At 39.1% G+C, this 26,171-nt stretch overlaps 2 protein-coding genes across 23 annotated transcripts in view; one reads left to right on the forward strand and one right to left on the reverse strand.

The window, feature by feature from the left end:
• LOC105475333 (SRSF protein kinase 2) overlaps nt 1-10,127 on the forward strand; it is a 296,256-nt gene extending 286,129 nt beyond the window's left edge. For 15 of the 17 annotated variants that reach the window (XM_011730501.3, XM_071094728.1, XM_011730505.3 and 12 more), the window contains one exon: nt 8,475-10,127. In XM_011730501.3, the coding sequence (XP_011728803.1) occupies nt 8,475-8,659 (185 nt within the window). In that variant the 3' untranslated portion in view covers nt 8,660-10,127. Of the gene's footprint in view, nt 1-8,277; nt 8,363-8,474 lie in introns of all 17 variants that reach the window. The other 2 variants (XM_071094723.1, XM_071094725.1) reach the window with 1 other exon arrangement.
• Nucleotides 9,292-26,171, reverse strand: part of LOC105475332 (lysine methyltransferase 2E (inactive)) — a 103,290-nt gene continuing 86,410 nt past the window's right edge. For 4 of the 6 annotated variants that reach the window (XM_011730495.3, XM_011730496.3, XM_071094718.1 and 1 more), the window contains 12 exons: nt 24,754-24,918; nt 24,154-24,462; nt 20,758-21,012; nt 20,452-20,596; nt 19,682-19,932; nt 19,243-19,299; nt 18,539-19,102; nt 17,248-17,534; nt 16,089-16,177; nt 15,855-15,980; nt 15,586-15,683; nt 9,292-14,629 (listed from right to left, as the gene is read on the reverse strand). In XM_011730495.3, the coding sequence (XP_011728797.1) occupies nt 13,118-14,629; nt 15,586-15,683; nt 15,855-15,980; nt 16,089-16,177; nt 17,248-17,534; nt 18,539-19,102; nt 19,243-19,299; nt 19,682-19,932; nt 20,452-20,596; nt 20,758-21,012; nt 24,154-24,462; nt 24,754-24,918 (3,858 nt within the window). In that variant the 3' untranslated portion in view covers nt 9,292-13,117. The remainder of the gene's footprint in view (nt 14,630-15,585; nt 15,684-15,854; nt 15,981-16,088; nt 16,178-17,247; nt 17,535-18,538; nt 19,103-19,242; nt 19,300-19,681; nt 19,933-20,451; nt 20,597-20,757; nt 21,013-24,153; nt 24,463-24,753; nt 24,919-26,171) is intronic. The other 2 variants (XM_071094719.1, XM_011730498.3) reach the window with 1 other exon arrangement.

Raw genomic sequence — 26,171 nt, forward strand, 5'->3', positions numbered from 1 at the left:
ATGTGACAGCCCTTAATAAAGAACTTTTAAAGTTGATGTGAGTAGGACATGGACTTTTAGAAATTTCTGAAAGTCCCAGATGCTCTGTCTCCCTCACTTAGCTAAATTTGGAGAACCACATTGATTTTTTTTTTTTTTTTTTGAGATGGAGTTTCACTCTTGTTGTCCAGGCTGGAGCGCAGTGGTGTGATCTCAGCTCACTGCAACCTCCACCCACCCTGGGTTCAAGCGATTCTCCTGCCTCAGCTTCCCAAGTAGCCAGGATTACAGGTGCCCACCACCATGTCCCCAGCTAAGTTTTTATATTTTTGTTGGAGATAGGGTTTCACCATGTTGACCAGGCTGTTTTCAAACTCCTGACCTCAGGTCATTCACCCATCTTGGCATCCCAAAGTGCTGGGATTAGAGAGGTGTGAGCCACCATGCCTGGCCTCAAACTGATTTTTTATTTTCCTATGAGATAAGGAGTAGTAATCTTTATTACTCACTTTGGTGAGGTTTGGCTAACCAGTCCTTATATTTAACTTTAAATTACATTTTCCTGTTAAGTGTACAAGACTTGAGAACTGACTGTGCTAAAGATGGTGGTTTCCTGCTGCATTTACTCTGGGCAAATTGACTACCCCTCTCAGACTTTATAGGATCACCTGGTGAAGGCAATTTGTGAAATATACAATTAGATGTAATTATTTTCCTCATTACCTTTAAGACTTAGCACAGGTATTGTCAGGAAAAACCATTTGTCAGACAATCAGTAATTATTTTTGGTTCTGAGAATCTGGTCTCTTGAGTCTAGGCCACATTAGCCAGGTACAGGGTTCCCCTCCCCACATGGAGACTCGCAAGCACAGGCCCAAGTGGAGTCAAGGGCAGGAAAATGGCTTTGCTGTTAAGCTGTGTTTAGTAATGGAGCTGGGGCTTCAACCTGCTGTGAGAATGGCACATCAGGTGGTCTGTGAACTTAAGTTTCCTCATCGGTCAATAGGGGTTCTTTCGGGTTGGCTGTTACAAGAAAGTATAAGAGGGTGCCTTTACAGCACTGGGCACAACTGGAGCTGTTATTATTGCTAAAGCAAAGCTATAAACAGGAAAACACTGGAAGCTTATGAACTATACAGCAGTATTACTGAGAAAACAGGCTGAGTTTCCCTGGGAAACTTAGAGAAAATGTTATTTGAAAATAATTGGGCTGGGCATGGTGGCTCATGCTGAGGCTGAGGTGGGTGGATCGCTTGAGGTCACAAGTTCGAGACCAGCCCGGCCAACATGGCAAAACCCCTTCTCTACTAAAACATAATTAGCGGGGCGTGGTAGCGGGTGCCTGTAATCCCAGCTACTGGGGAGGCTGAGGCAGGAGAATTGCTTGAACCTGGGAGGCAGAGGTTGCAATGAGCCGGGATCACGCCACTGCACTCCAGCCTGGGTGACAGAGCAAGACTCTGTCTCAGAAAAAAAACAAGGAAAAAGCTATGAATTATTGTGGCTTGGGATTCAGTATGGCTTGGGGAATTGTGTTTTTATTGAAGGCAGGCCCCTCCCACATTTCAGAATGTTTCCAGAGCTGGTGGGGGAGATGGCCTGGTCCCTGGGGTGCCGTGGCTGGTAGGTGACTTGCTGTGAGCCCCCAGCTGTGGGTCAGATTGGAGTTGGGCCTGGCCTGTTACGGAAAGAGAGAACATGATTGACTTGTGATGCTCTAGAGGGGAGGAGAGACCTGAGAGACATGGGGCACAGCATCTGCTTGGGCGCCATGGTTTGATGAGCCTCATTTTCCACTGGGGTCATCTGGTACAGTGAGGACCAACAGCAAAGTCACTCAGGAATTATTCCTTTAATTGGAACCTTTCCTCATCAACGAAGACCCACTTAGAGTGACCTGCCTCTGTATTTGTCTTTTTTTTTTTGAGATGGAGTCTCACTCTGTTGCCCGGACTGGCATAGTCTCGGCTCAGTGCAACCTCCGCCTCCCGGCTTCAAGTAATTCTCCTGCCTCAACTTCCGAAGTAGCCAGGATTACAGGCACCTGCCACCACGCCCAGCTAATTTTTGCATTTTTAGTAGAGACAGGTTTTCACCATGTTGGCCAGGATGGTCTCAAACTCCTGACCTAACGTGATCCACCCACCTCAGCTTCCCAGTTGCTGGGATTACAGGTGTGAGCCACTGCGCCTGGCCGTGCATTTAGTTGTCATTGTTAATTGTCTGTCTGTTAGGGGGATCGAGGACTCCATACTGTGCACAGTGGGAAGGAAGGAAAGAGGGACAGAAAGAGAGGCCTTGAATGATGAGCAAGTGAAGTCACTGAGTTTTTGGAAGGAGGGGCCTATAAGCGGCCTGCAGGCATGGAGCTGGCGCAGGCATCTGCTCTTGGCCTGTCACTCCTGTGATGGTTCCTTTCGTGTCAGGGAGAGTGGCCTGCATGTGGCCATAAATGGCTGGCAAGCAGCTTCCCCGTGGGGCTTTCTGTCAGCAGCCTTGCTCCCTGAGACAGCTTGTGGATGTGTAGCTCTAGGTTACCGCCATCATCACCACATATACTTAGGACTTGTGTGATCGAGTTCTTTTTGAGCAGCTTATTTGAAGGTAACCTGCAGAGTTAAAATGCATTTGGCATCTTTCTTAATGAGAGATCAAAAATATTTTGACTTGGTGTTACTGTGGTACCTACAGTTCTTTTTTCCTTTTTTTGGATGTAAGAGAGTGTTTGTGACTAGGTGAGAAATCCCCTGAAATGACTGAGAATTGGGACTTCAGTTCTTTCCTGATTATAATTTCTAATGGCAGTAGAGATCAGAAGGGATTTAGGGTTTTTACAGAAGTCACAGGATAACATGAGGAATGACGGCCCGTCATGGAAATAGATTTCATCGTGTCTCTTAGGATGAGGGGAATGGCTTGCTGCCTGAAAGATGTGTTTTGGCATGTTCCCCTAAGTAGTATGTGAATGTACATTTTGAAAATAATGGAATCTTAAAAGTAGCCATTGAAATTTTTTTCCTGAAATACCTAAAATACTTTGTGCTAGAACTGATAAAGAACAAAATTTAAAACAGCTGTTGATATGCCTGTCACCTTTGAAAGCAGTTACCGATGGAGAGTGCCTTCCCAAGACGTTTTCCCACTCTGTCTCCTCCAGGTCAGAAGCAGATTTTTATCCCTGCCACGCGGCCAGAGAAGAGCGGGGTCTGTGTGTTAAAGTTGAGCATCAAATGCAGCTCATCTGTCTCTTCTTCTTGTGTATAATTCAAGAAGCCATGATCATTACTAGTTTGAATCATTCTTTGGCCAGAAAGTTAAAAATTGAGCTATATTTTTGGTCAGGGAATGTAATTACAGCTCTCACCCTCTTAAAGATAATTTGCTGGACATGAGCCACCAAAAAGCATTAAGAAACTAGTGTGTTGAGAGGTAGGCCAATAGAAATCAGCATGTCCGTGAATTTTTTTTCCCTGTCCTGTCTTCAAGAAGTGGGTGGTCCCCAGAAGCATTTCAGCCCTCAGATCATGATAGGAAAAACAGTGCAGCCAGGAGCAGACCTCACTGGGCTGGTCACCAGGAATTTTTCTGACCATTCAGCAGGTGCATTTTAGTAAAAATTGCTGCGTTGATAATGGGATCATCAAAGGAGACAGTTTACTTAAACAAACAAAAACTGGTCTCTAGATGAGAGCATCAAGTGTGTTGGGATAAAAGAGAGTGATTATGTGTGCATGTGTGTGCGCCTGCGTGTGTGCGTGTGTGTGTCAGACTACAGACCTTAAATACAATTGAAAATTTCAAAAGCAAGAAGCTTCTGTGCAGCAGCATAAAATCCACATTTCCCCGAGTCAGGGACAACATCAAGAGAAAGGGGAGAACTGAGGGCTAAAACCCAGGAGCTGAGTTTTAAAAAGAGATACCTTATTCTGTATTTTTAATATTTAGTGTCTGAGTTGAACTTGTCACAGTGTTTCAAAATTATCTCCTGAATACCTAAAAAGCAACAGATTCTTTTGATGCTGTAAAGAGCAACGAACGCTCTTTCGTGGGCATTTGACAACCTCACGGGCTGGGCGTTGTCACTGCCACTCCTCTTGTTTATCCCTCCAGCAGGTGATGGGCGTTTGGTTTCCCCCACTTTTTGGCTATTATGAATGATGCCACTATGATGATTAATGTACAAGTTTGTGTAGCAGATGTTTCCATTTCTCTTGAATACATGTGTGAAAGTTTAAGTATAACTGTTTAAATTTTGATGAAGGCCAATTTATATACATTTTACAATTTGTGCTTATGATGTCACATCTAATCATTGCCTACTTCAAGGTCATGAAGATTTACTTTTCTAGGAACTGCTTAGTTTTAGCTCTGAGGCATATGATCTGTTTTGAGTTGATTTTGTATGGGATGTGAAGTAGGGCTTATACACATTGTAAACTCCAGTATTTACCCACATGTGGTTGTCTACTTGTATAAGAATTCATTCAAATCTCTTGATTGTCTCTTACTTTGTATTGGTATTTCTTGGTAGGTTTACTTTCTACGTGCATCTAATTGATGCTCATCAGTTTTGTATCATGGTTTGTATCATGATTTGCTTTGTTCACCACTGTTCATGTACATATAGTCTAGGATTTGCCTTTAGAGTCTTCCCACATGTGTGGAACCTCGTGGGCTGCTTTATTTAATTCTGGAATATGACAATTTCATGGATAAAATAATATATTTTCTTTCACAAACCACTTTAAGATTCAAGAGAAGTATAATAGAACTTCCCTGTTTCCTTAGACGGACTCTGCAAGTCCAGGACTGGCCAGTACAGCTGCTGTCACAAAGCCTTTGCTTTGCAGGCGGAGCCTTCCTCAGAGCCTGCTTCCTGCTGGCTTTCCTTGGCTCTGTCAGGCTGTTTGTCAGAGCACATTCAGAGGCCTGAGGGGCTCCTGGGGAACAGCACAGTTGGCCGCCAGGCTCATGTTTGCCTATGTGTGTGTGTGAGTTGATAGTGAGATTGACAGCTGATAGTCACAGGAAGGGTGAAGTGATATTCCACATTCTTTAAGGAGGACAGGCTAGAAATGGAACTTTAAAAAAAATTAAAATTGTCACAGTTGTCTTGTTATTTGCAAAACTTGTTTCAGTGAAACACATCTTCATATATTTTCTTTTCTTTTCTTTTCTTTTTTTTTTTTTTTGAGACAGAGTCTCACTCTGTTGCCTAGGCTGGAGTGCAGTGGTGCGATCTCAGCTCATTGCAACCTCTGCCTCCTGGGTTCAAACAATTCTTGTGCCTTAGCTTCCCCAGTAGCTGGGATTACAGGCGTGCACCACCACGCCTGGCTAATTTTTGTATTTATTAGAGATCGGGTTTTACCATGTTGGCCAGGTTGGTCTCGAACTCCTGACCTCAGGTGATCTTCCTGCCTTGGCCTCCTAAAGTGCTGGCATTACAGTCATGAGCCACCACGCCTGGCCGATAACATTTCTTTAACTTGTTAGGGTGCTACTTTTATAATAAAAGCAAATGGTGAAAATGTGCTTTTAAAATGTGCTTTCCCCTCTTATTCTTAATTATCATTCTGAGTGATGGAGGTGTCTCCATTTCTTGGGCATCGTCTGCAGGGCTGGAGCTGGCTCATGGACTCGAGGCCCCCACTCACCCAGTGAGGCCACTCTTGTTGTGTCGGCTGGCAGCAGGTACAGAGCTGGGGGCTAGGGCTTTGTGTTTGAGTAACCTTATCAGGGACTTCCAGGGCAAGGTTACTTCTTATATTGAGCTTAAGGGTTTGTACACATAATCATTGTAGCATCCAGATGAATTGATTTCCTTTGCAGTATAAAGTTTTTCCACAAAAAAAGTTCACACTTTTTTTTTTAGAGGCGGTTCAGTGTTTTGTTATATTGCAGTGCTGCTGTGTGCTCAGGACCATAGGTGTTTAGGACTGTCCTGCATATACTGTTGTTTATAGACTGCTTCTTTGCACATACAGTCTTTACTTTGTCAAAAGTAGATATTTTATGCTGCTCCTTGCAAATATTTTTACCAGTTTACAGTATGCCTAGTTATGGATGAATAGTTTCTCATGGCCGTTCAGTGTTATATTGTTTTGCTCACTGTTACTGTGCAGCTGTTAAGCATTTATAGTGGTAAACCTTTTCTTTTCATGGAGGATTGTACTTAAAAGATGCCTTGTTGATGGATCTTAGTTTAACACCTGGCCTCTCAGAAATAGGTTCCTTTACTATTCTCAGCAGACAGTGCTTCTCTGTATTTGCCTTTATTTGCAAACCTGGAGAGTATTTATTCTGAGATAGCATAGATTAATGTCATAAAAGTTCGCTCTCCTTCCCCGAGAACTTGGTTTAGTCATGTGCGTGCTTTCTTAGTTTGCTTCACTGTTGCTGTGGTGAGATCAACAGTCTAAATCAATATAGTCATATTACAGAAAATGTGGAAATTGAAATTACCTACTAACAAAAGCTGGTGTTTTTATTCACTTGATTTCCATCTTAATGAGTGTTTTAATAATCTTGTGATTATCTGTAGGACATAGTTTGGCTGTTCCTTTACTGCCTAATGTTGTACCATGATCTTCTCCCATGTTGTTAAGTAATACTAAATACTATTAAGTGAATCTACCTTGGTTTTCTTGTAACCACCATTTTACTATTATTGGCTCTTTGTAATTTTGCAAGTACATGTAATTTTGTGCCAGCATATATTAGGCATGAATTTGGGGTGGTGCAACCAGGGTTTATCTCCTTGGGCTGGATTCCTAGAGCCGGAATTTTGGGCCTAGAGGGATAAACCTGCAGTCTCTGCTCAGACTTTGTTTTTATGGAGACTGTTTCCTTCAACAGGAGATCCCTTCCCGCCTCTAATATTGCAGGTTCATTTCTTCATCAACACAGACCTGATGTCTGGATGTGATGCTTAACTCTATCTCCAGTCCTCATATTGGAAACAGAAGCTTATTTTACATCCCAGCCCCTTTAGCAAGCAGTCCTCTTAAGAGATTCTTTACGCAGAGCCCTGTGCAGAGCATGATTGCGGCTCTGTAGACATACTAGTGTGTAAGAACACGCTTCACAACAGACACAAAAGAAGAGCCGTTGTGGGTAGGGTTGTAGGCTACTTCCCCTTTTGTTCTTACAATTTTCTGTAATGTTCTTTTCTTTTCATTATGTTTTTAAAGGGGAGGGCTTTTCTAAATTGACTTGAATGGGTGAAACAGAACAAGCCTCCTGAGAACACCTTTGTGAGCAGAGCACTGATTATCTATTGATGCATCTCATGAAAAAAATTTGTTTAAATTATAGCAATTGAAAGTCAGCCCTTGTATGAAGTGTGCCGTGCAGGTGCTTGAATGCCTCCCCCTCCCCGCCGAGACCTGGCTGCTGTGGGGTGTGGGCACAGGGGAGTGCTTCCTCTGCAGAAGCTGCTCAGGGTACACTGAGGGGCTCCTAAGGAGGCCTATGGGCAGGGGTGGGGTGTCTTGTGAAAACTTCAAACAGGCAGAGAAAATGAGTTATTTACAGTGAAATTATCTGGAGCTTTTGACAGTTTATTGCCTTTTTGAACAGGGTTATGGGGAGACAGGGTTTCGCTTGCCCCTCTTCCAGGCTGGAGTGCAGTGGCATGACCTTGACTCACTGCAGCCTTGGCCTCCTGGACTCCAGCAATGCTCCTGCCTCAGCCTCCTGAGTAGCTGGGATGTACCACCGCCCCCAGCTACTTTTTTTCTTTTTTTTCTTTTTTTTTTTAAGTGGAGACAGGGTCTGGTCTGTGTTACCCAGGCTGGTCTGAAACTCATGGGCTCAAGGGATCCTCCTGCCTCAGCCTCCCAGACAGCTAGGATTACAGGTGTGAGCCACCGACTCCAGCCCTTTTTTGCAGTTTTGACTTAAAAATAACCTTTTTTTCTCTCATGAAATGACCATTACAGCTCGTAGGCCATTTACTAGCTTGTTCGTCATTCTGTTATGTCAACCAAAGCTGCCTGTAACCCATACTTTTCATACTGCAGCTAGTACAGTTTGTGAAATATAACTTCAAGATTTACAAATTAATGTCCTAGGATCTTAGATTTTACAACAAATGCGTAGACATGAATGGTGTTTGATTTGGGTTGGCCTCAAGTTTGCAAATTTTACGAAAGATCCCAGGTTGAAATGAGAGTGGCTTGCTTCAGCCTTTGGAAAAGAAAACACTCTGGGCAAAGTGAGCCCACTCCACTTACTTAAAGAAACTTAGAACTAATGTGAATGAACTATTAATTAACCTCTATTTACATCCACCAGGCTTACTTGAAATATGCCTTGGTCATATGTGCATGTAATGATTACTGCCTAGCGGGGAAAAGCTGGTGTCCTTTGTTGTTGCCGTGTAAGTGTTGAGCAGGTGGTTGTCCGCTTCATTGAAAAGAGCCTGACTGGACCAACAATGGGGAATGCAGATTTGGAGCTTTCTTGACATTGGCCTGTTTTTCCCCCTATAGGAGAACTGCGACACATCACCAAGCTGAAGCCCTGGAGCCTCTTTGATGTACTTGTGGAAAAGTATGGCTGGCCCCATGAAGATGCTGCACAGTTTACAGATTTCCTGATCCCGATGTTAGAAATGGTTCCAGAAAAACGAGCCTCAGCTGGCGAATGCCTTCGGCATCCTTGGTTGAATTCTTAGCAAATTCTACCAATATTGCATTCTGAGCTAGCAAATGTTCCCAGTACATTGGACCTAAACGGTGACTCTCATTCTTTAACAGGATTACAAGTGAGCTGGCTTCATCCTCAGACCTTTATTTTGCTTTGAGGTACTGTTGTTTGACATTTTGCTTTTTGTGCACTGTGATCCTGGGGAAGGGTAGTCTTTCGTCTTCAGCTAAGTAGTTTACTGACCATTTTCTTCTGGAAACAATAACATGTCTCTAAGCATTGTTTCTTGTGTTGTGTGACATTCAAATGTCCTTTTTTTGAATGAAAAATACTTTCCCTTTGTGTTTTGGCAGGTTTTGTAACTATTTATGAAGAAATATTTTAGCTGAGTACTATATAATTTACAATCTTAAGAAATTATCAAGTTGGAACCAAGAAATAGCAAGGAAATGTACAATTTTATCTTCTGGCAAAGGGACATCATTCCTGTATTATAGTGTATGTAAATGCACCCTGTAAATGTTACTTTCCATTAAATATGGGAGGGGGACTCAAATTTCAGAAAAGCTACCAAGTCTTGAGTGCTTTGTAGCCTATGTTGCATGTAGCAGACTTTAACTGCTCCAAGGAGTTGTGCAAACTTTTCATTCCATAACAGTCTTTTCACATTGGATTTTAAACAAAGTGGCTCTGGGTTGTAAGATGTCATTCTCTATATGGCACTTTAAAGGAAGAAAATATATGCTTCTCATTCTAAAATATGCATTATAATTTAGCAGTCCCATTTGTATTTTTGCATATTTTTAAAAGTACTTTTAAAGAAGAGCAATTTCCCTTTAAAAATGTGATGGCTCAGTACCATGTCATGTTGCCTCCTCTGGGCGCTGTAAGTTAAGCTCTACATAGATTAAATTGGAAAAGAGAAACGTGTTCATTGTGTGGAATGAAAAAATACGTATATTTTTTGAAAAGCATGATCATGCTTGTCTAGAACACAAGGTGTGGTATATACAATTTGCAGTGCAGTGGGCAGAATACTCCTCACAGCTCAAAGGTAACAGTGATCACATTCATTCCATAGGTAGCTTTACGTGTGGCTACAACAAATTTTACTAGCTTTTTCATTGTCTTTCCATAAAATGAAGTTGAGAAAATGATTTTCCCTTTGCAGGTTGCACACAGTTTTGTTTATGCATTTCCTTAAAATTAATTGTAGACTCCAGGACACAAACCATAGTAGGCAATACAATTTTAGAATGTAATATATAGAGGTATATTTAGCCTCTTTTAGACGTCAGTGGATTGAATGTCTTTTTATTTTAAATTTTACATTCATTAAGGTGCCTCGTTTTTGACTTTGTCCATTAACATTTATCCATATGCCTTTGCAATAACTAGATTGTGAAAAGCTAACAAGTGTTGTAACAATAATCCATTGTTTGAGGTGCTTGCAGTTGTCTTAAAAATTAAAGTGTTTCGGTTTTTTTTTTTCCAGACATTGCCTTGGTCATTGCCCTATAAATGATAGAATCAGTGAACATTTGCTATCAGAGTAGTGTCACTAAAACTAAATACCAGCATTCCTGTTGCAGCAGATGTAGTTGTAAAACATGCATTAAGGCTTATTATAAGGAAATCATTTATTATTTTTTAAGGGCAGAAGGGATTTAGGAGAAAAGCTATAGTATAGATTGATTCTTTAGAATTTCAGTGATCTCTTTTCATCCATGGTTCATCAAAAACATACTGACTGCATTTGTTCGATCATTGCAAACTTAAAACAGCATTTGCTGTTAGGAAACAAGACACATAACCCTCTTAGGAATTACCATTACATCTCATACCACAGTGAGGCAGAATGGATCATTCATTCATTTCTTTATGAAATGTGCATGCTAAGTTTTTCTAATGAGGCTGTAGGTTTCCATGTAAATTCTGTGATAGATAGTGGCTGTAGACTGGTGATACTATCCATGATTTCTGTAAGAAACATCCTTACAAGAACCATAGAGCACAATTTATTTCTTCCCTAAGGGTAAAAGGATTTTTATCAGGGTGATAGTATACTTGAATGAAATTTGTCTAATGCAGTTTTTGCTCATGTTGGAAAATAAACCAGATTATAAATTTTTACAGGTGTGTCCCTTATGATACAACAGCCTAGAACAGTTGTTCTAGAAGGAATATACATTTGTATTAGGCATAATACGGTTTTATCAGATTCTTAGTGGCTTGTTGATAAAGAATGCACAAAAACTAAATGAGAACCACTGGTTATGCTAAACATTCTAACTAGCTCTCTAACTTTAGTTGAATGTCCTGTCTTTTCCTTTCTGTAGTCCATGTGAAATCTTCATGGAAAATGACAAGCAGTGGATCATATATATGTTTATAGCAGATACAGGAGCTGGCTATCTGGAAATTGGCAGACAGAACTGCCCAAAGGCAGAGAAAAGGTGGATATAAAATCTGCAAAAAGTCATAAACTTTTTAGGTGAAAACTGATTTACTGACTTGCTTCTTCCCATACCTGGACCACAGATAACTAGTTACCAGGATAAAGTAAGGAAACTTTACACTGGAGTAGAGAACTTTAGTTTCTATCCGTAGTTCAGATTATTTCCTAAATTCTCCTTTTTTCTCCCCCTTTTAAATAAGTTGAATGAAATTTTGGTGGAAGACCATATTTGAGAATATATACTTCATCAAGGAATCAAATAAGATTCTGCAGTTCACACAAAAGCTTCTGTATGCATATTTCTGTAGTAGGCACATTTCAAGCCAGTGAAGAATTTAAACTGCTTAGAAGGACAGACTTTTTAAGAAGAATATTTATATTTCACACACTAGTTACCTTTATTCTGTTTGAAACTATCAGGATAGATGATGTAAAACTGTTTCTTCTCAAATGTTTCTTTACTATAAATACCATACATAGAATTTTGTTGGACAAATCGAGGATGGCAAACTTGGCCTATATTCTTCTAAAATTTCAAGCTGATTAGGATTGAGCCCTAAATGAGCTGCGTTAATGTACCATTGTTAGCTAATTTTCAAAAGGAAGTAGAAATTCAAAGTGTGAAAACATGACTGAAGGAGGTCACTCAGTCATTTTAGTGTTTACTTTCTCTGATGCACAGAATTTGTATCCTGTGCCAAATTATGTCCGGTAATTAGATGATGGAAAATGTGTTGATAAACAGTATCATTATTATTGGATGTACTTACTGAATCCTCCTCAGAGGTAGAAGACAAAGGCTGGAAAATTTTAATTTTTCCAAGATTATAACTAGTATTTTATATTTTAGCAATAAAAACGTTCACTTAAGAGGCCATTTTCATTTCACTGAGAGATCTAGGAATAATGCCTTTTTTCTTTAGTTTTGTACACCCAAGACAAGTTTTCCTGTTTTGGGCAAACTACCATATTTTCAAACAGTTGTTGCACACTGTATTCAAGAACTACTGTAATGCATTAGTGGTCTGGATTCATTTTGTATGATGCCACATCCTTAATTGACCCAGCACGATCATTTCAATAGTTTCCTGTGGCTCCTGCAAAAATGCAAACAGAAGCCACCGCAGGAACAACCCCTTGCTGCCTCCTGTTGCTGAGGTAGTAGTTGCTGAAGAAAATTGAAGGCTCCTTACAAACTATATCTGAAAACTAGAACTTCTGTAGAAACACACAGACCCCAATCTTAGAAGTTGTACAGGACAATTTGGTAAAACTGACATAATTGTGATTTATTAACATGAATTAAAATGCCCAACCAGTGCTTCAATGTGACAGTATATTTAAAATAAAAAAGAAATTAAAGGTCATATACTGTACTACTTTCACAGAGATCACACAGTTTTGCAAAAGACTTGTCATATGTACAATGCTATATATCAAATGAGAAAAGCTGTAAGCAATTATATACGCAAAAGAAATGCAGTATTTACAGTTTGTCAGGAGACACTAGAAATCATCTATACATTAAATTACATTTTGCTTGCAAATAACTGGTAAAACAAAAATGAGCCATGTCCACACCAAAATATAAAAATCTGTATTGCATTTTTATACCTAAGATGCATTCACAGAACTGCTGCTGACAGGAAAGGGGAGAAAAGAAAATCCTCATAGTGCCATTACTTAGCTGAGTACTTAATGTGTATGTATAAAATAATAGAACATTCACTAAATGAATTTAACTGCAACAATAAAATTTAAAGATCATACAGCATCAAATCAGCATCAGATCTGCCAGAAAAAACAGCTGGAATGTTCACTTACAAAATAAAGATACCTAATACTGGCTTAACAGCACATTTTTTAAAGGAATTTCAAAAAGCAAAAATGAGAAAAATACAATGAAAGAGCACTGGTGTTTTTTATACAAAGATTCATGTACAAGCTTTAAAAAGTACCTTAACAGGTACATATGAAATATACAGTTTATCTTACAGAACATTTAAAAAAATGTTTTTGGAGTCCATTTTAATGCCACCCTGACCCATGGTAATTGTTTTGAAATGTTGGTGGCACCTGTGCTCTGTGAATTGGAATCTGTCCAGGCACTGGAGATGCCTGCTGAGGTCCTTGAACCCCATGTGGCAGGGCCACAGAGCCAGGATGAGGACAGAACCCTGAAGCAGTAGGTGTTGGAATACTGTTTGGTCCTTGGGGCTGGAGATGAGGACCTGTGACAGGTAATGGACAATGTGGCCCTGTTCCAGAAGGCTGGTGCTGGGGTCCCGGTCCCAAAGTGGTATGATGTGTAGCTTGTGAGGGATACGGTGGTACAGCTGGATGAGCACTCGAAGGAAAAAGTGGAGGTCCTTGATGAGGTGGGTGGTGTAAGGCTTGAGCTGATGTGGTATGATGCCCAGAAGCCAAAACACTGGAAGGTGGCGGCGGAGGGGGTGGTGGGGGTGCTGAATTTACAACATGCTGGTGTTGTGCTTGTAGACCTTGGAGTCCTGTGGAAGGATGGGGTGGCGGATGGTGATGAGGGGCAGGACCGGGAGGGGGTGGGGGTGGGGGTAAGTGGTGTCCAGCAGTTTGAGAATGAATATGCGACCCAGGGGTGACCGCATGAACAGGCCCTACTACATGTGCTACAGAGTGTTGCTGATGGGAATTCGGCTGTTGTACAAGGTGCGGTCCTGGAGCAGGCGGTGGTGGAGGAGGAGGGGGGACTACAGCAGCAGCAGTTTGATGGTGAATGGTAGGGTTCTGAGAGGGCAAAAAATGCCCTGGAGTCACATGATGTCCTGGAACTGTTTGCTGGCTTGTGGTGCCAGGAAGTGCTTGATTTGGTCCTGATGTAAACACAGTTTGTTGAGAAAGACTACCTTTGAGCTGATTATAATTCTGAAAGTTTGCAGAGGGTTGCTGGTTTTGATAGTAAGATGAAGAAGAAGGAGGTGGAGGAGGTGGAGGGGGTGGTGCCGTGCTGTTCAGACTTTGTTGGTTAAACTGACTGTATGTTGCTGCAGATTGTCCTGAGGGTGTCTGTGTAAATAATGTTCCAGAAGTTGCCTGCTGAGTATTGGCTTGAAGGTTCTGTGCTGCTGGATAAAAGTTTCTCTGAGGCTCTCGCTGAGGTGTTCCAACTTGAGGTGACTGTGAATGATGAGGCCTGTAGGGAGATCCTAACTGCTGTGAAGGAGGCTTTGGTGAAAGATAACCATGCTGTACAGGTGTGTGAGGCGTGGATGACTTTGGAGGATTTTCTAGGTGAGGTGATGGAGGACAGTGCAACTTTGTTGGTGCAGAAGGCAGCTTTTGTGAAAGTTGCTCAGATGAATTACGGACGTGTGTCTGAGGAGGATGATTCTTTGAAAGTGCTTGGCTGTTATTTGACAGCTGTTTTTGTTGGAGCTCTGTTTTTAGGTGAACACCGTTTTCAGCTTCGGATGCAGTAACTGTGGAGTCCCATTGGGGATCTGGTTTTGTGAATATTTTCCCATGTGCTTGAGCAGGAATTACAGATCCAGGTGAACCAGGCTATGAAGAAAAAACAAATTACATACATTTAAGGAACATTTTGTGTACCTTGAGGTTTATTCTCGGTATTTAATACTACCTAAATATTAATTTTAATGAGGGGCAGGAAATAACATCCTGGATATGTCAGTTATGGAGGCTTGGGATGTTAAAAAGCCAGTATTTTTCAGTTGTTCCAAACAGTTCTGAGAGTGAGCTTAAAGTGAATTCTCTGGGTTAATTTTTATTGAAGACAAGTTGAGGAAATAATTTTCTTTAACTTTACTCTGCCTTTTTACCCCTAAGCAATGAAACCTGTTTTTGAGCCTTACTCTGAAAGAACTTCAATAGCAAGTTTCAGTTTTATAATTGAAATTTCTATACCCAACCTAAGGATAAATTGATTTGGGTAAATAAACTTGCTCCCTCAAACCATTTTGATTTTTAATACCTTTTCATTTTCCTTATACACTGTTCAGATATAAATAAACCAATATAAGACTGTTTAAATGTCTATCATCAAAGAAAGATAAATCTCAGATTCCTTGTCTTTAGTTTCCAACGATATACATGCCATGCTACATTATTACATCTTGATGATCCAGGATGAAGATGTCATTCCTTTTAAATGATAAAACATCCTTTTGTTTTTAGATAATTGGCTGGTTAAGAATTTCATTACAAGGCTATGAATTTCCTAGGCACCACTGGAATAGAGGTGGAACATTTGAAGAAAATGTAAGCTGTTGAAGTGTGCTTAGAAAAACTGAATGTTTGGTCAGAGTTATCCATCACATGTTCAGTGAGAGAGAACAAAGAAAGTAGTAAACACAATTGAGTATGTCCGACAGGAAAAGTGTCCAGAAGTCACAAATTGATACTTGATATGGCAGAAAAACACTGCATATTATAACCATCAGCTTTTCTGCACTCAACCTAAAGTCCTTTGGAACCCATTGAAAGGTCAATATTATTACCTTGGTCATTTTTGAAGGACTTTTACAAGTATTTTGAGAAGTATCTGGGGATGGACATTCACTTGTAGTTGTGGGTTCTGGATTTTCAGGATCAGGGTCTATAAAGCAGAAGAAACCTATAGTAAGTGTAAAATTACATAATAAACACTGTTTTAACACCACAAAGCAGCGTACATTCTACTATCCAAACCAACTTTTTATAAAGGCTCTCTTTTGTCTGATTTTAAAATGTGTTAAAGAATAACATTATCGGTCATCTGCTTACTGACCTTCCATAAGTTCACTGAAAGAAGGGACTGGGCCCTTAGCTTGCAACTGGGGAATGTGATTTGAATGAGATGAAGGTGAAGACTGAACATGACTCGGTGAACATGAGACACATGGTGATTCTCCCCCTAGAGATGAAGCAGAGCAGACCCAAAGAGAACATTAGAGCTGCAAAGAACGAGGATGCAGATTGATTAACTGACTCCACTTTCTGGTGAAGGAACAAGCTCACTTACCACTATCTTTATCTTTTCGGTGATCGCTGAGAAGTAAAGCTCTCTGATAACTCCTTTCTCTGACTTGTTCCACTGAAGTTGAGGCAGTCCTTTAAAAGAAAAATCACATTATCCTCTACTGAAAGAAAGTACTGCTAGCTACATTCTTTGTTGATTCATAGTCAACATGTACTGTCAGACCAAGGCTTTTGATCTACTGGGAAAATACTTTGGTGTTAACCTTTGAAAATAGTTAATCTTGGCAGGGCACGGTGGCTCACGCCTGTAATCCCAGCACTTTGGGAGGCCAAGGTGGGCAGATTACGAGGTCAGGAGTTCGAGACCAGCCTGGCCAGCATGGTGAAACCCCGTCTCTACTAAAAATACAAAAAAAAAATTAGCCAGGCATGGTGGCGGGCGCCTGTAGTCCCAGCTACTTGGGAAGCTGAGGCAGGAGAATCGCTTGAACGCGGGAGGTGGAGCTTGCAGTGAGCTGAGATCATGCCACTGCACTCCAGCCTGGGCGACAGAGCAAGACTCCATCTCAAAAAAAAAAAAAAGTTCTCTTATTTTGCTGAGTGCTCCCAGAACTGAGATGATTATCCTTATTTGAAGGACTCAATTCCTTTGTCTCCAGCAATTTATTGGTGAAAAGAAGGCAAGGAGTTGAAGATAATGTATTAACATTCAGAATGTCATTTTTTTTTTGGTTACCAAAGGTACCAAAACATGCCCCTAACAAACTGCTATCAGGATTGCATGCTTTCAGGTGGAAAGGGGACCAAGGAGCAAAGTGAGTGTGGCCGCCTGCCATTTGCCATGATCCATCCTATATGCAGCTGCTCCTATTCCTTCTGAAGAAGCACTAACCCTGGTTGTTCTTTCAAGGTAACTGGTAGGGGTTATAAAGGAAGTCTGCAGAATTGTTGACTCTGATAAAAATTCTTTGGAGAGGATATTTGTGTGTAAAGAATGAATAAATTACCAAGGAATAAATACAATCAACATTTAACAACACAGGCCATACAGAGCTGGCTTAAAATCCTATTAGCAGAGAGAATCTTTTAAAATTGTGACCACAAAGCACAATCAGCTTAGCCTTGGGAGAACAACAAATAGGAAGAATACTTGAACAAAAGCTTGTTTTTTTCCAGAGTAGCATTACTTCAAATGGGCTTACCATTGAACTTCTGGTTCATTCTTCTCACTGGCAGTAGCATCCTTAACAGGGCAGTTATTGCTAGTTTCTTCAGAAGTGGCATTATAAACCGTAGCTGGTGTTGGTAAAGGTAGGCTAGCAGTGTGTTCCACCTGCTCCCCATTCTCATTACTGCTGGCACAGCCATCACCATTGTTGCTCAAGCTTCCACTTGCATGGGGTGATACACTAATGAGTGGAAAGTTCTCTGTCTTAGAGCCACTTTTCCTAGCTTCACGTTGTCTCTTACGGTATTCTAATAGAGAAACCTTAAGCAAGAAAGATAAGAAAAAGCAAATCTTTTATTCTTGTTTTTTATGTCAGAATCAATGCATTCTTTTTTTGTCTAGAGAATTACTATATTTACATTAGGAAAATTATTTTAATTGATTCTGAACAAATAATTAACAATTAACAAATGCCTACTATATTCCAGGCATTGTACTTAGATGATTTACATACATTATCTCATTTATCCTCACAACAACCCTAAGAAATAGGTATATTATCATCCCCATTTTATAGATGAGGAAATTGAGTAACTCACTCACTCAAGGTCACACAGCTGGTGAGTGTTGGAGCCGGGATTCGAACCTAGGTCTTACTTGAAAGCCCGTGCTCTTTCCACTATACTACATTGCTTCCCACAAAGTTGCCAACTGGACTCTGTTATAAAAATTAAAAGCACACATCACGAAAATTCTTGGACTTGCAAAGCAATAAGCCTACTAACAAAGTAAGTGCTATAGTTTCTTTCTTTTGAAATAAGGCATTCTAATTATCTCAGTACATCTGCCAACCAAATAATGGGAAATCAGGGAACTGAATATTTAATACATAACTATTAGTAAAATAAAAACACTTACATCCATGGCCTAAATACTATAGATGTTATAGATGAGGAACAGAGGCATTTCCTCTATACACAGGTGTTTGCTCAAGGTACAATAAAGGTAATAACACAAATATTCAAGTCTGTGTTTTTGGTTGGGGAGTGCCTAGTTTTAAAAAATACTCAATTGGTGAAATAAATCATCTTGAGATTTCTCTGAAACCATGTGCTTACAAGGATTTCCCATATTACTAGAATTTTTTACTTTTCTGTAAACATTTTCTAATTAAGCCAGCATTTACAAAAGGTTTAAAAATATAAAAATGTAACTTTCATAACTAAATTAAGAATGCCTTACATAATACATCTAACTACCAATTCCCCTCAGTAGTAGTATGAAAAAAAACTATTAAAAGGACTATAAATTGTTAAATTTGTAACCTTTTTCTTTTGTGGTGGATTCTGGGGTGTGCAACTCCCGTCGATCAAATTGTCATTAACAGTCCGTCCGAAACCAGATACAAGCCCATCTTCGGAAGTACAAAACACAGTTGTTTCCATAAACATGCCTCTAGTATCATCCTGCATCAGGCACTTTGACTCACTTATTCGGAAGCCTCCTCCAACCTCCAACTGATGCGAGGGTGTCAGGTCCCTCAAGTTGGAGTTCACTGAGAAGTTAACTCCTGTTCTGTCAGGGCTCTTTACCCAGGAAGAATATATTGTGCCCCGTCCAGAGTGAGTCGAGTCCAGTTGGCTGTTGGGCTCAGCCCTGTCATGTGCAGGCGCTTCCAGGGTTTTATGTAGGGCAGTTGGCTCAACCGCATCGAGTCCCAGCTGAAGGTCTGACATCGGTTCCTTTTCTCCAGGGCACTGCCTGTTGACTTCAGTCCTACTCCTAGGGCTCATATAACCAATAGTCTTTATTTCTTGCAGACCCAGTTCAGTTAAATTAGAATTTCTAAAAGGCCCCAATGTTAACATGGTTGAAGATCTGTCATATCCCTGTTTACAAATTAAAAAAAAAAAATTATACAAATGATCACATCTTGGGACTGTTTATTTCAAAATTTACTAGTAATTTAAGCAAAACAATGTAATAGGAAAAAAACTACCAATTCACCCTTTTTAAGTTAACTTCTTACCTCTTGACTATAAGTGCGTCTCTTTATTTCTGGAGAACTTTCTGGGGAAGAAATATTCTGTATATAAAGAATTAGAATTGAAAATTAAAAATATGTAAGTATATCCATAATAATTATAGAAACGAAAACAAAATGAAAAAATACACAGACTTTGGTTTTAGATCTTGCTTCCTATTTCCATTCCCCAAATAAGACTGCTTTAAAATCAATTTGATACATACATTTAGTCTACTGTGTATATTAAGATGAAAGTTATGCTCATTTTAGTAAAAATAAAAACATCTAAATTCATATAAATGAATGTTTCTGATTTTTAGTTTCTTACAACCTGTTTCCGTATTCTCAGCACACTAGTTGTTAAAGGAGGGGAAAGAGCTCTTAAAAGAAATCCCATCCCCCCAGGTGTTGAATTTTTTTTTTCTCCATTAAAATTTCTCACCTCAAAGTGCATGGTATTTCCTGGTGTACCAGGAGTTACTGGGGTAACTGGTGAATATATGGGTTTATAACCATTTCTACAAGTTTCATCATCTGATTTTATCCGTGGAGGCGTGGCAAAAGATGGGTCCATAGGAGTAATATCGGTGTGAGTTGGTGTAGCATACGGGGAAGGAGTAGGTGTGGAGGTTTCTGAGTAAACCGAATCTAGCAACTGATAAAATCTTCGTTTTTTTAGTGGTGTAGTTAAATCTGTTGGTGAAATAATAATCTGTAAGAAATTACACTGTTGCTATTTGTTAAAATCTGTTTATATCACATTCTGGGAAAGATAAAATATAAACAATGGCAGTTATGACTTTTACCCCAAAACTAAATTTCAAGGTTTTTAAAAAAATGGTACTAACATGAAGCAGTGCCCCTGCTCCCTCCCCAATTAACAAGCATTACCTTGCCTGGAGGGATTATAGGCCTAGGGGTCTCAAAGTATCTTACAAGTACTGATGTTACTTTAACTGATTTGTAAGAGTCCTTGTCTGTCTGAAAAGCAGCCAGTCCAAAAGTCTTTAAAAATTCATAAACCCCAACATACATGATATTATGAACTGGTATCTTCAGCCAAAAAATACAGAGGACAGAAAAGAGAAAATCTATACAACAATGTGCTGCTCTTCTAAAGTGCATACCAGTAACTAGAATATGCCTGTTATAAAGCTATATATATGCCTTGCCACATTTCTCACACTAAAACAATTCTGAAAAAAATTCTACCTGAAAGGGAACAGCTGTCATTTAATAGTAGTGGACTTTTGTTTTCACCATTGACTGCAGGACTTCTGGATCTTTCTTGACAGGGTGAATTAAATCTATGTAAAATTGCTGAATTTTCTTCTTCCAGAGCTTGTTTCAACCATCGCTGAATGAAACAGAATACATGAATGAATAGGAATCAGTTTGTACCTGTTTAGCCTGTAAATACAGAGCTGATTCCAAAAGCATTTCACTACCATGGATGGTAGTAAGGAATGAGTTGGCATTTGGCTCATTCTACATTTTTACTTCCAAAGAAAAGTTTACCTTCTTGCATGAACCAGAAATGTTTTCAGTAGGTTCTTTTCTTCTCCTTTTTTCTGAAAGGAATGGTGAAGTAAATCTAATATAATGCTTAGGAGTAGAGTATACATGGGGGCTGTAAGTGAGACCTGGTAAAGAATTGAGTTGTGTAGCTAACACTTCAGGATCTGTAGTTATGCGTAGAGGCCTTTCTGAAAGGCCATCTGAAGGTTTTCCTGTCTTCTCATTCTTCTCACTTAACCATTCATTGACCAAGTGCTAGAGAAAAGAAAAAATTTGGATCATTATATATGTAATTCCAAATTCTATTGAATATTTTAGTATCAGATTTGAAATTGGTGTATTACCTAAAATGATCAATTGGGTAATTTAAATCATTCATATATGATCAAAATATCAGTATGTCCTTTTACATTTCCTTAGTTATCTACTGTTATTCTGAAACTTTTTACCCAATTATGTTGTAGAACCAAACATATGGTTGCTTTTTAAATATTTATATTACATGAAATTTATATTACTTTTTTTTTTGAGACAAGATCTCTTGTCATCAGGCTGGAGTGCAGTGGTGCAGTCTCGGCTTATTGAAGCCTCCGCCTCCTGGGCTCAGGTGATCCCTCCACTGCAGCCTCCCGAGTAGCTGGGACAAGGTGCTCACCACCATGCCTGGCTAATTTTTAAAATATTTTGTAGAGACAAGGTCCGCTATATTAGGCTGGTCTCAACCCCTGGTCTCAAGCAATCCTCCTGCCTCAGCCTTGCAAAGTGCTGAGTTTACAGGTGTGAGCCACCGTGTCCAGCCAAGCTTTTTAATATAGTTACAACTAGAGACATGTCAGTACCATTTTATTAAACACACTAAATTTAGGTTTGCTACTGCTTCTAGTATAGGTATAAAATGTTCCATCTGTTAGAAAAATCTGATTTTAGGCAGTATTTTCCTACGCTAGCTGGAGATGAGGACAGTGCACAGTACTTTTTCTGAGAAAGGGTGAGTTGCCCAGGCTGGAGTACAGTGGCTTGATCATGGCTCACTGTAGCCTCAACCTCCTGGGCTCAAGTCATCCTACCACCTTAGCCTCCCAAATAGCTGGGACTACAGGTGTGCACCCACCATGCCCGGCTAATTTTTTTGTTTTTAATTTTCTGTAGAGACAGGGTCTTGTTATGTTGCCCAGGCTGGTTTTGAACTCCTGGACTCAAGTGATCCTCCCTCCTTAGCCTCCCCAAATGTTGGGATTGCAGGCCATCAGCCACCACATCTGGCTCACGATACATATCTATTTAAAAGTCACCATTGACAATCACTGATTTAAGGGGTTTGGAATATCTCTTAAGGTTCTTGTGCTTTGAAAATTTTCATAGTTGTTAATTCTGCTGATTCTCTGATCTACAACATACATAATACAGTCTTTATTGGCTGAAGTATAAATTACTACTTCATATTGTTATCTAGTTAGCAAATATTTTAATTTATAAGTATAAATTTAACTTATAGAAAATGTGGCCGGGTGTGGTGGCTCACGCATGTAATCCAAGCACTTTGGGAGGCCAAGGCAGGTGGATCAGAAGGTCAGGAGATGGAGACTATCCTGGCCAACATGGTGAAGCCCTGTTTCTACTAAAATACAAAAAAATTAGCCGAGTATGGTGGTGTGCGCCTGTAGTCCAGCTACTCTGGAGGCTGAGGCAGGAGAAGCACTTGAACCCGGGAGGCGGAGGTTGCAGTGAGCAGAGATCACGCCACTGCACTCCAGCGTGGGCAACAGAGCGCGACTCCATCTCAAAAAAAAAAAAAAAAAGAAAAGAAAATGTACAGAACTTAGTATATGTAAATATGGACATGTATACACACACACACACACATAAACACATTTTAAAAATCTACCCATCCTTAGGTAACCACTATAAACATTTTAGCATCTTTTCTGTCCCTCTATGTATACAGAATTCCATTCCTAGGACAGCACTAGAATGCAGTCTGGAGTCTGGTCATGGAGTCTGAAGCCAGACTGCCAGGAGGGTGAATCCTGGCTTCGCCATTTACACTGTGACCATGAGCAAGTTAAGTAACTTTTTTATACCTCTATCTGTAAAAGAAGGGTTGTGATAGAACCTAGTTCTATAAATAGGATTGTTGTGAAGATTAAAAGTTCAATAACATACATAAAGCTCTTAGTGTTGTAATGAATGAGGCCTTTAGGGGAAATCATGATAATTTGGTACTCTGTCAAACAGTATGTTGTTTAAAATAACAAAATCTGCAGGCAAAAGAGGCTTTTTAAGAGAATCAGATAGGATGTAGAAGCCTACATCTCAGACCAAGGATTTAAATAAATTTATAGTACCACAACTTTGTTAAAAGTTTAATAAAGGGTAGGGATTATGTCATATTTGTAATTGAGAAAGTAGTTTCACTTCTTTTAAGCCTGAGGTTTTTTTCTTTTCACTTTACAAAGTTAGAATTTTTTGTCCATTGTTACAGGCAAATATTGGGTTGCTTAAGCTATGGTGGTGCAGTAAGGAGAGCACAGACTTTGAATTAGAAACAACTGTGTTTAGATTGTCTCTAATGAAACCTGTGACTTTGGCAAGTAAATTATTTAATTTGTGCTATTAAAATACAATCCTGGGTTCATACTAGAATTTTACTAAACGTACATGTCATGGTTTAGCAGCATGCCTACAAACTGTACTGAATTAGGTAAGAACAAAGACAGAATAAATGAAATTTCAAAGTAAAGTGTGTGAGAAGTATACATTCGTGATCTACCCCTAAACAGTATAAGGATTGTCACACTTTAATATCTCTGCCCCAATCTGCTGTACTCTAGTCAGAGTGGGAGATAAAGAGCAGCTTCATTTAGGATGTTCTGTTATTTCTGATCTGAAAAAGCTCAGGTTGTTTCCCGTAATTGCTTAAGTCTGACAGTAGTGTTTTAAAGATTTTTATTAATAATTACACCTAAAACTACTCTTTCTTATAAATTTTCATAGTACATTCTGTGGAAATCAACAATTTCTTCACATTTAATTCTTATAATCTACCTATACAATGAAATTTATAAAAATATAAATAAAGGATAACACATCTAAAACCAGTTTCAGAGAAGTATATATTTTGTACATAAAGTAGACAAACTTATTTAAAGAAATCATGAATTGCAATACTAAAAAGTCCTGATAAACTGAATGTAACTTTATCTTCACAGTAATGCAAACATTTATATTAATTTTACAGTTCTGGGATTCTCATTCTTATTTTAAAAATCTGCAAGTATAAAAACTGCGTCTTATTCTGTTCATTATGAGATCTTAAAAATCCAGTTTTTAAAACACCAATATAACTAATATAAGAAACTGTTAGAAAAACAGTTCTTACATTCATTAGAATCATACCTTCTTTGTTTTGGGGTACTTTGTAGGACATTTATTAAGTGCTGGAACTTCAGTTTCAGTAATTATTTCTGCTAGTGCAGTTTCAGTTTCTGGTTCTATTGTAAGTACAGTATTTTCAATATCATTTTGTTGTGAAGTAACTTCTATATCAGGAGAAGATGGCTGGATATCCGAACACATGCTGACAGTTCTGTGTCTCCGACGCTGCTGTCCAATGTGAGTCCTACTCCGAGAAAAACTTTTTCTCTGTTTAGTTCTATTTACTTTGGCAGGGGTTGGCTTGCTAGCATTTTCTTCTTTTGCTTGTTCCTAATTCAAAATACAACCGAATGGAGCTTTTTATACTACATATATATAAAGTTTAAATATAATAGCATTAATCTACTTCAGAAGCCAACTTTCCAGAATTTATGAATTCTGTTATAAAGAACAGAAATAATATATAGTCTTAGCTCAAACTGAAACTCCCATAGAATCTGAAAGAGGCTATTAAAAAGCTAATAGACATTATTTTAAATTCCTTATAAGTAATTAATGCAAGTATAGAAATTTTATTTGAAAGTGTTTAAGAAAATAAAACTAGACCTGAATAAGTAATACCTGAATAACTTCAGCATCACTGACAATCTGTGTATCTTTACATTCAGTTTTAACTTCAGTTTTGGCTGTGCTGATCCTTTCCAAAGCTTGTTCTCTTCTTTTCTCTCTCTTTTCAAGTCTGGCAAAAGCTTGCAAAATTGCTTCCATTTTTCTTTCTTCTCTTGTCTATGAAATATAAAATTTAAGTGACATCATAAATATCATTGCTCAAAAGTAAAATTAAGTCCAAATGTTTGTGATAAATTTAAAAAATAATTGCTATGATACTATTAGCAAACTATTTCTATTATTGGTGAATATGGGGAGAAAAAACATTTCTGTTCATTCAAGACCTTTCAGAATTCCCATCATCTTGGTAAGTCCTGTTATTACAAGTATTTCATGAAGGAAACACTTGGATGATTGAGTGTTAATGATAAGGGTAAAACAAAGCAAAAAAAGCCTCAAAAATTACCTTGTTTTACCAAACCGAAAATCTTTTCTCTTAATAATACAGAAACCAGCCTTTTAAGAAAAGATCCAAAATCCCTAAGGTAATGATATGCTGAAAAGGTAAAATTCATATGCACTTGAGTGAGTATATTATTGACATACTGCAGCGGGATGTTGTGAGGTAAAGTCTTGCATTTAAAAATTACAACTGTTATTTGGTAAGTATCTCTGTGACTCCAGGCAAGTTAACCTTTCTGAGACAGTAAGATGTGGGTAATAAAACTTGCACTTCTCTGAGTTGTTATTTGGTTCCAACAGAAAATGTGAGGTTTTCAAACAGTAGTTGGAAAATTGTAGGCATTCCGTATGTTAATTATTATTTCTACTTTAGCCTCTCGCCCTTCATTGTAATTCTTATAAGGTATTCCTCTACCTTCTGCTCTTCCTGTCTTACACTGACAATTCAAGACAGGGACTGAGAAACAGCCAAGTGTTCCTTTGAGCATCAGTTCTCTATCCAAAGAGAACATTAAGAGCAAGACCCAGAGCCTTCACCAGTGGGCCTGGCAGATGCTTCAGCTCTAAACCAGAACCAGGAACCACATCCATCAACTGTCCAGTTCTTCAAATGAAAAGAACCAGGTCCTGAGGCTCAGATCCATTTGTCTTTCCTCCTTTATTACCATCGATGTGAGGAAGAAAGATCAGAAACTCAAGGTCTGGATGCCATAGTCTTCTCAATATTGGAGCTCTAGTTCCACTAATTACCAGCAGAGATTCAAACCTCAAGATACCTACACTTTGGAAACTACTGTTTACCCATTCCTGTATTTTTGTTGTTGTTGTTGTTACACTCAGCAAGGGAACAAAATATTATGTCAACAAAAGTAATAATACTTTTAAGTTTCTAATTTGTTACAGCAAATTGTCATATTGCAAACATGACTCTGAGGAAACAGGTCCAAAGAGGTAAGGTTCTTTGTTCA

Source organism: Macaca nemestrina, chromosome 4 (assembly GCF_043159975.1).
Source record: "Macaca nemestrina isolate mMacNem1 chromosome 4, mMacNem.hap1, whole genome shotgun sequence".
NCBI lineage: Eukaryota > Metazoa > Chordata > Mammalia > Primates > Cercopithecidae > Macaca > Macaca nemestrina.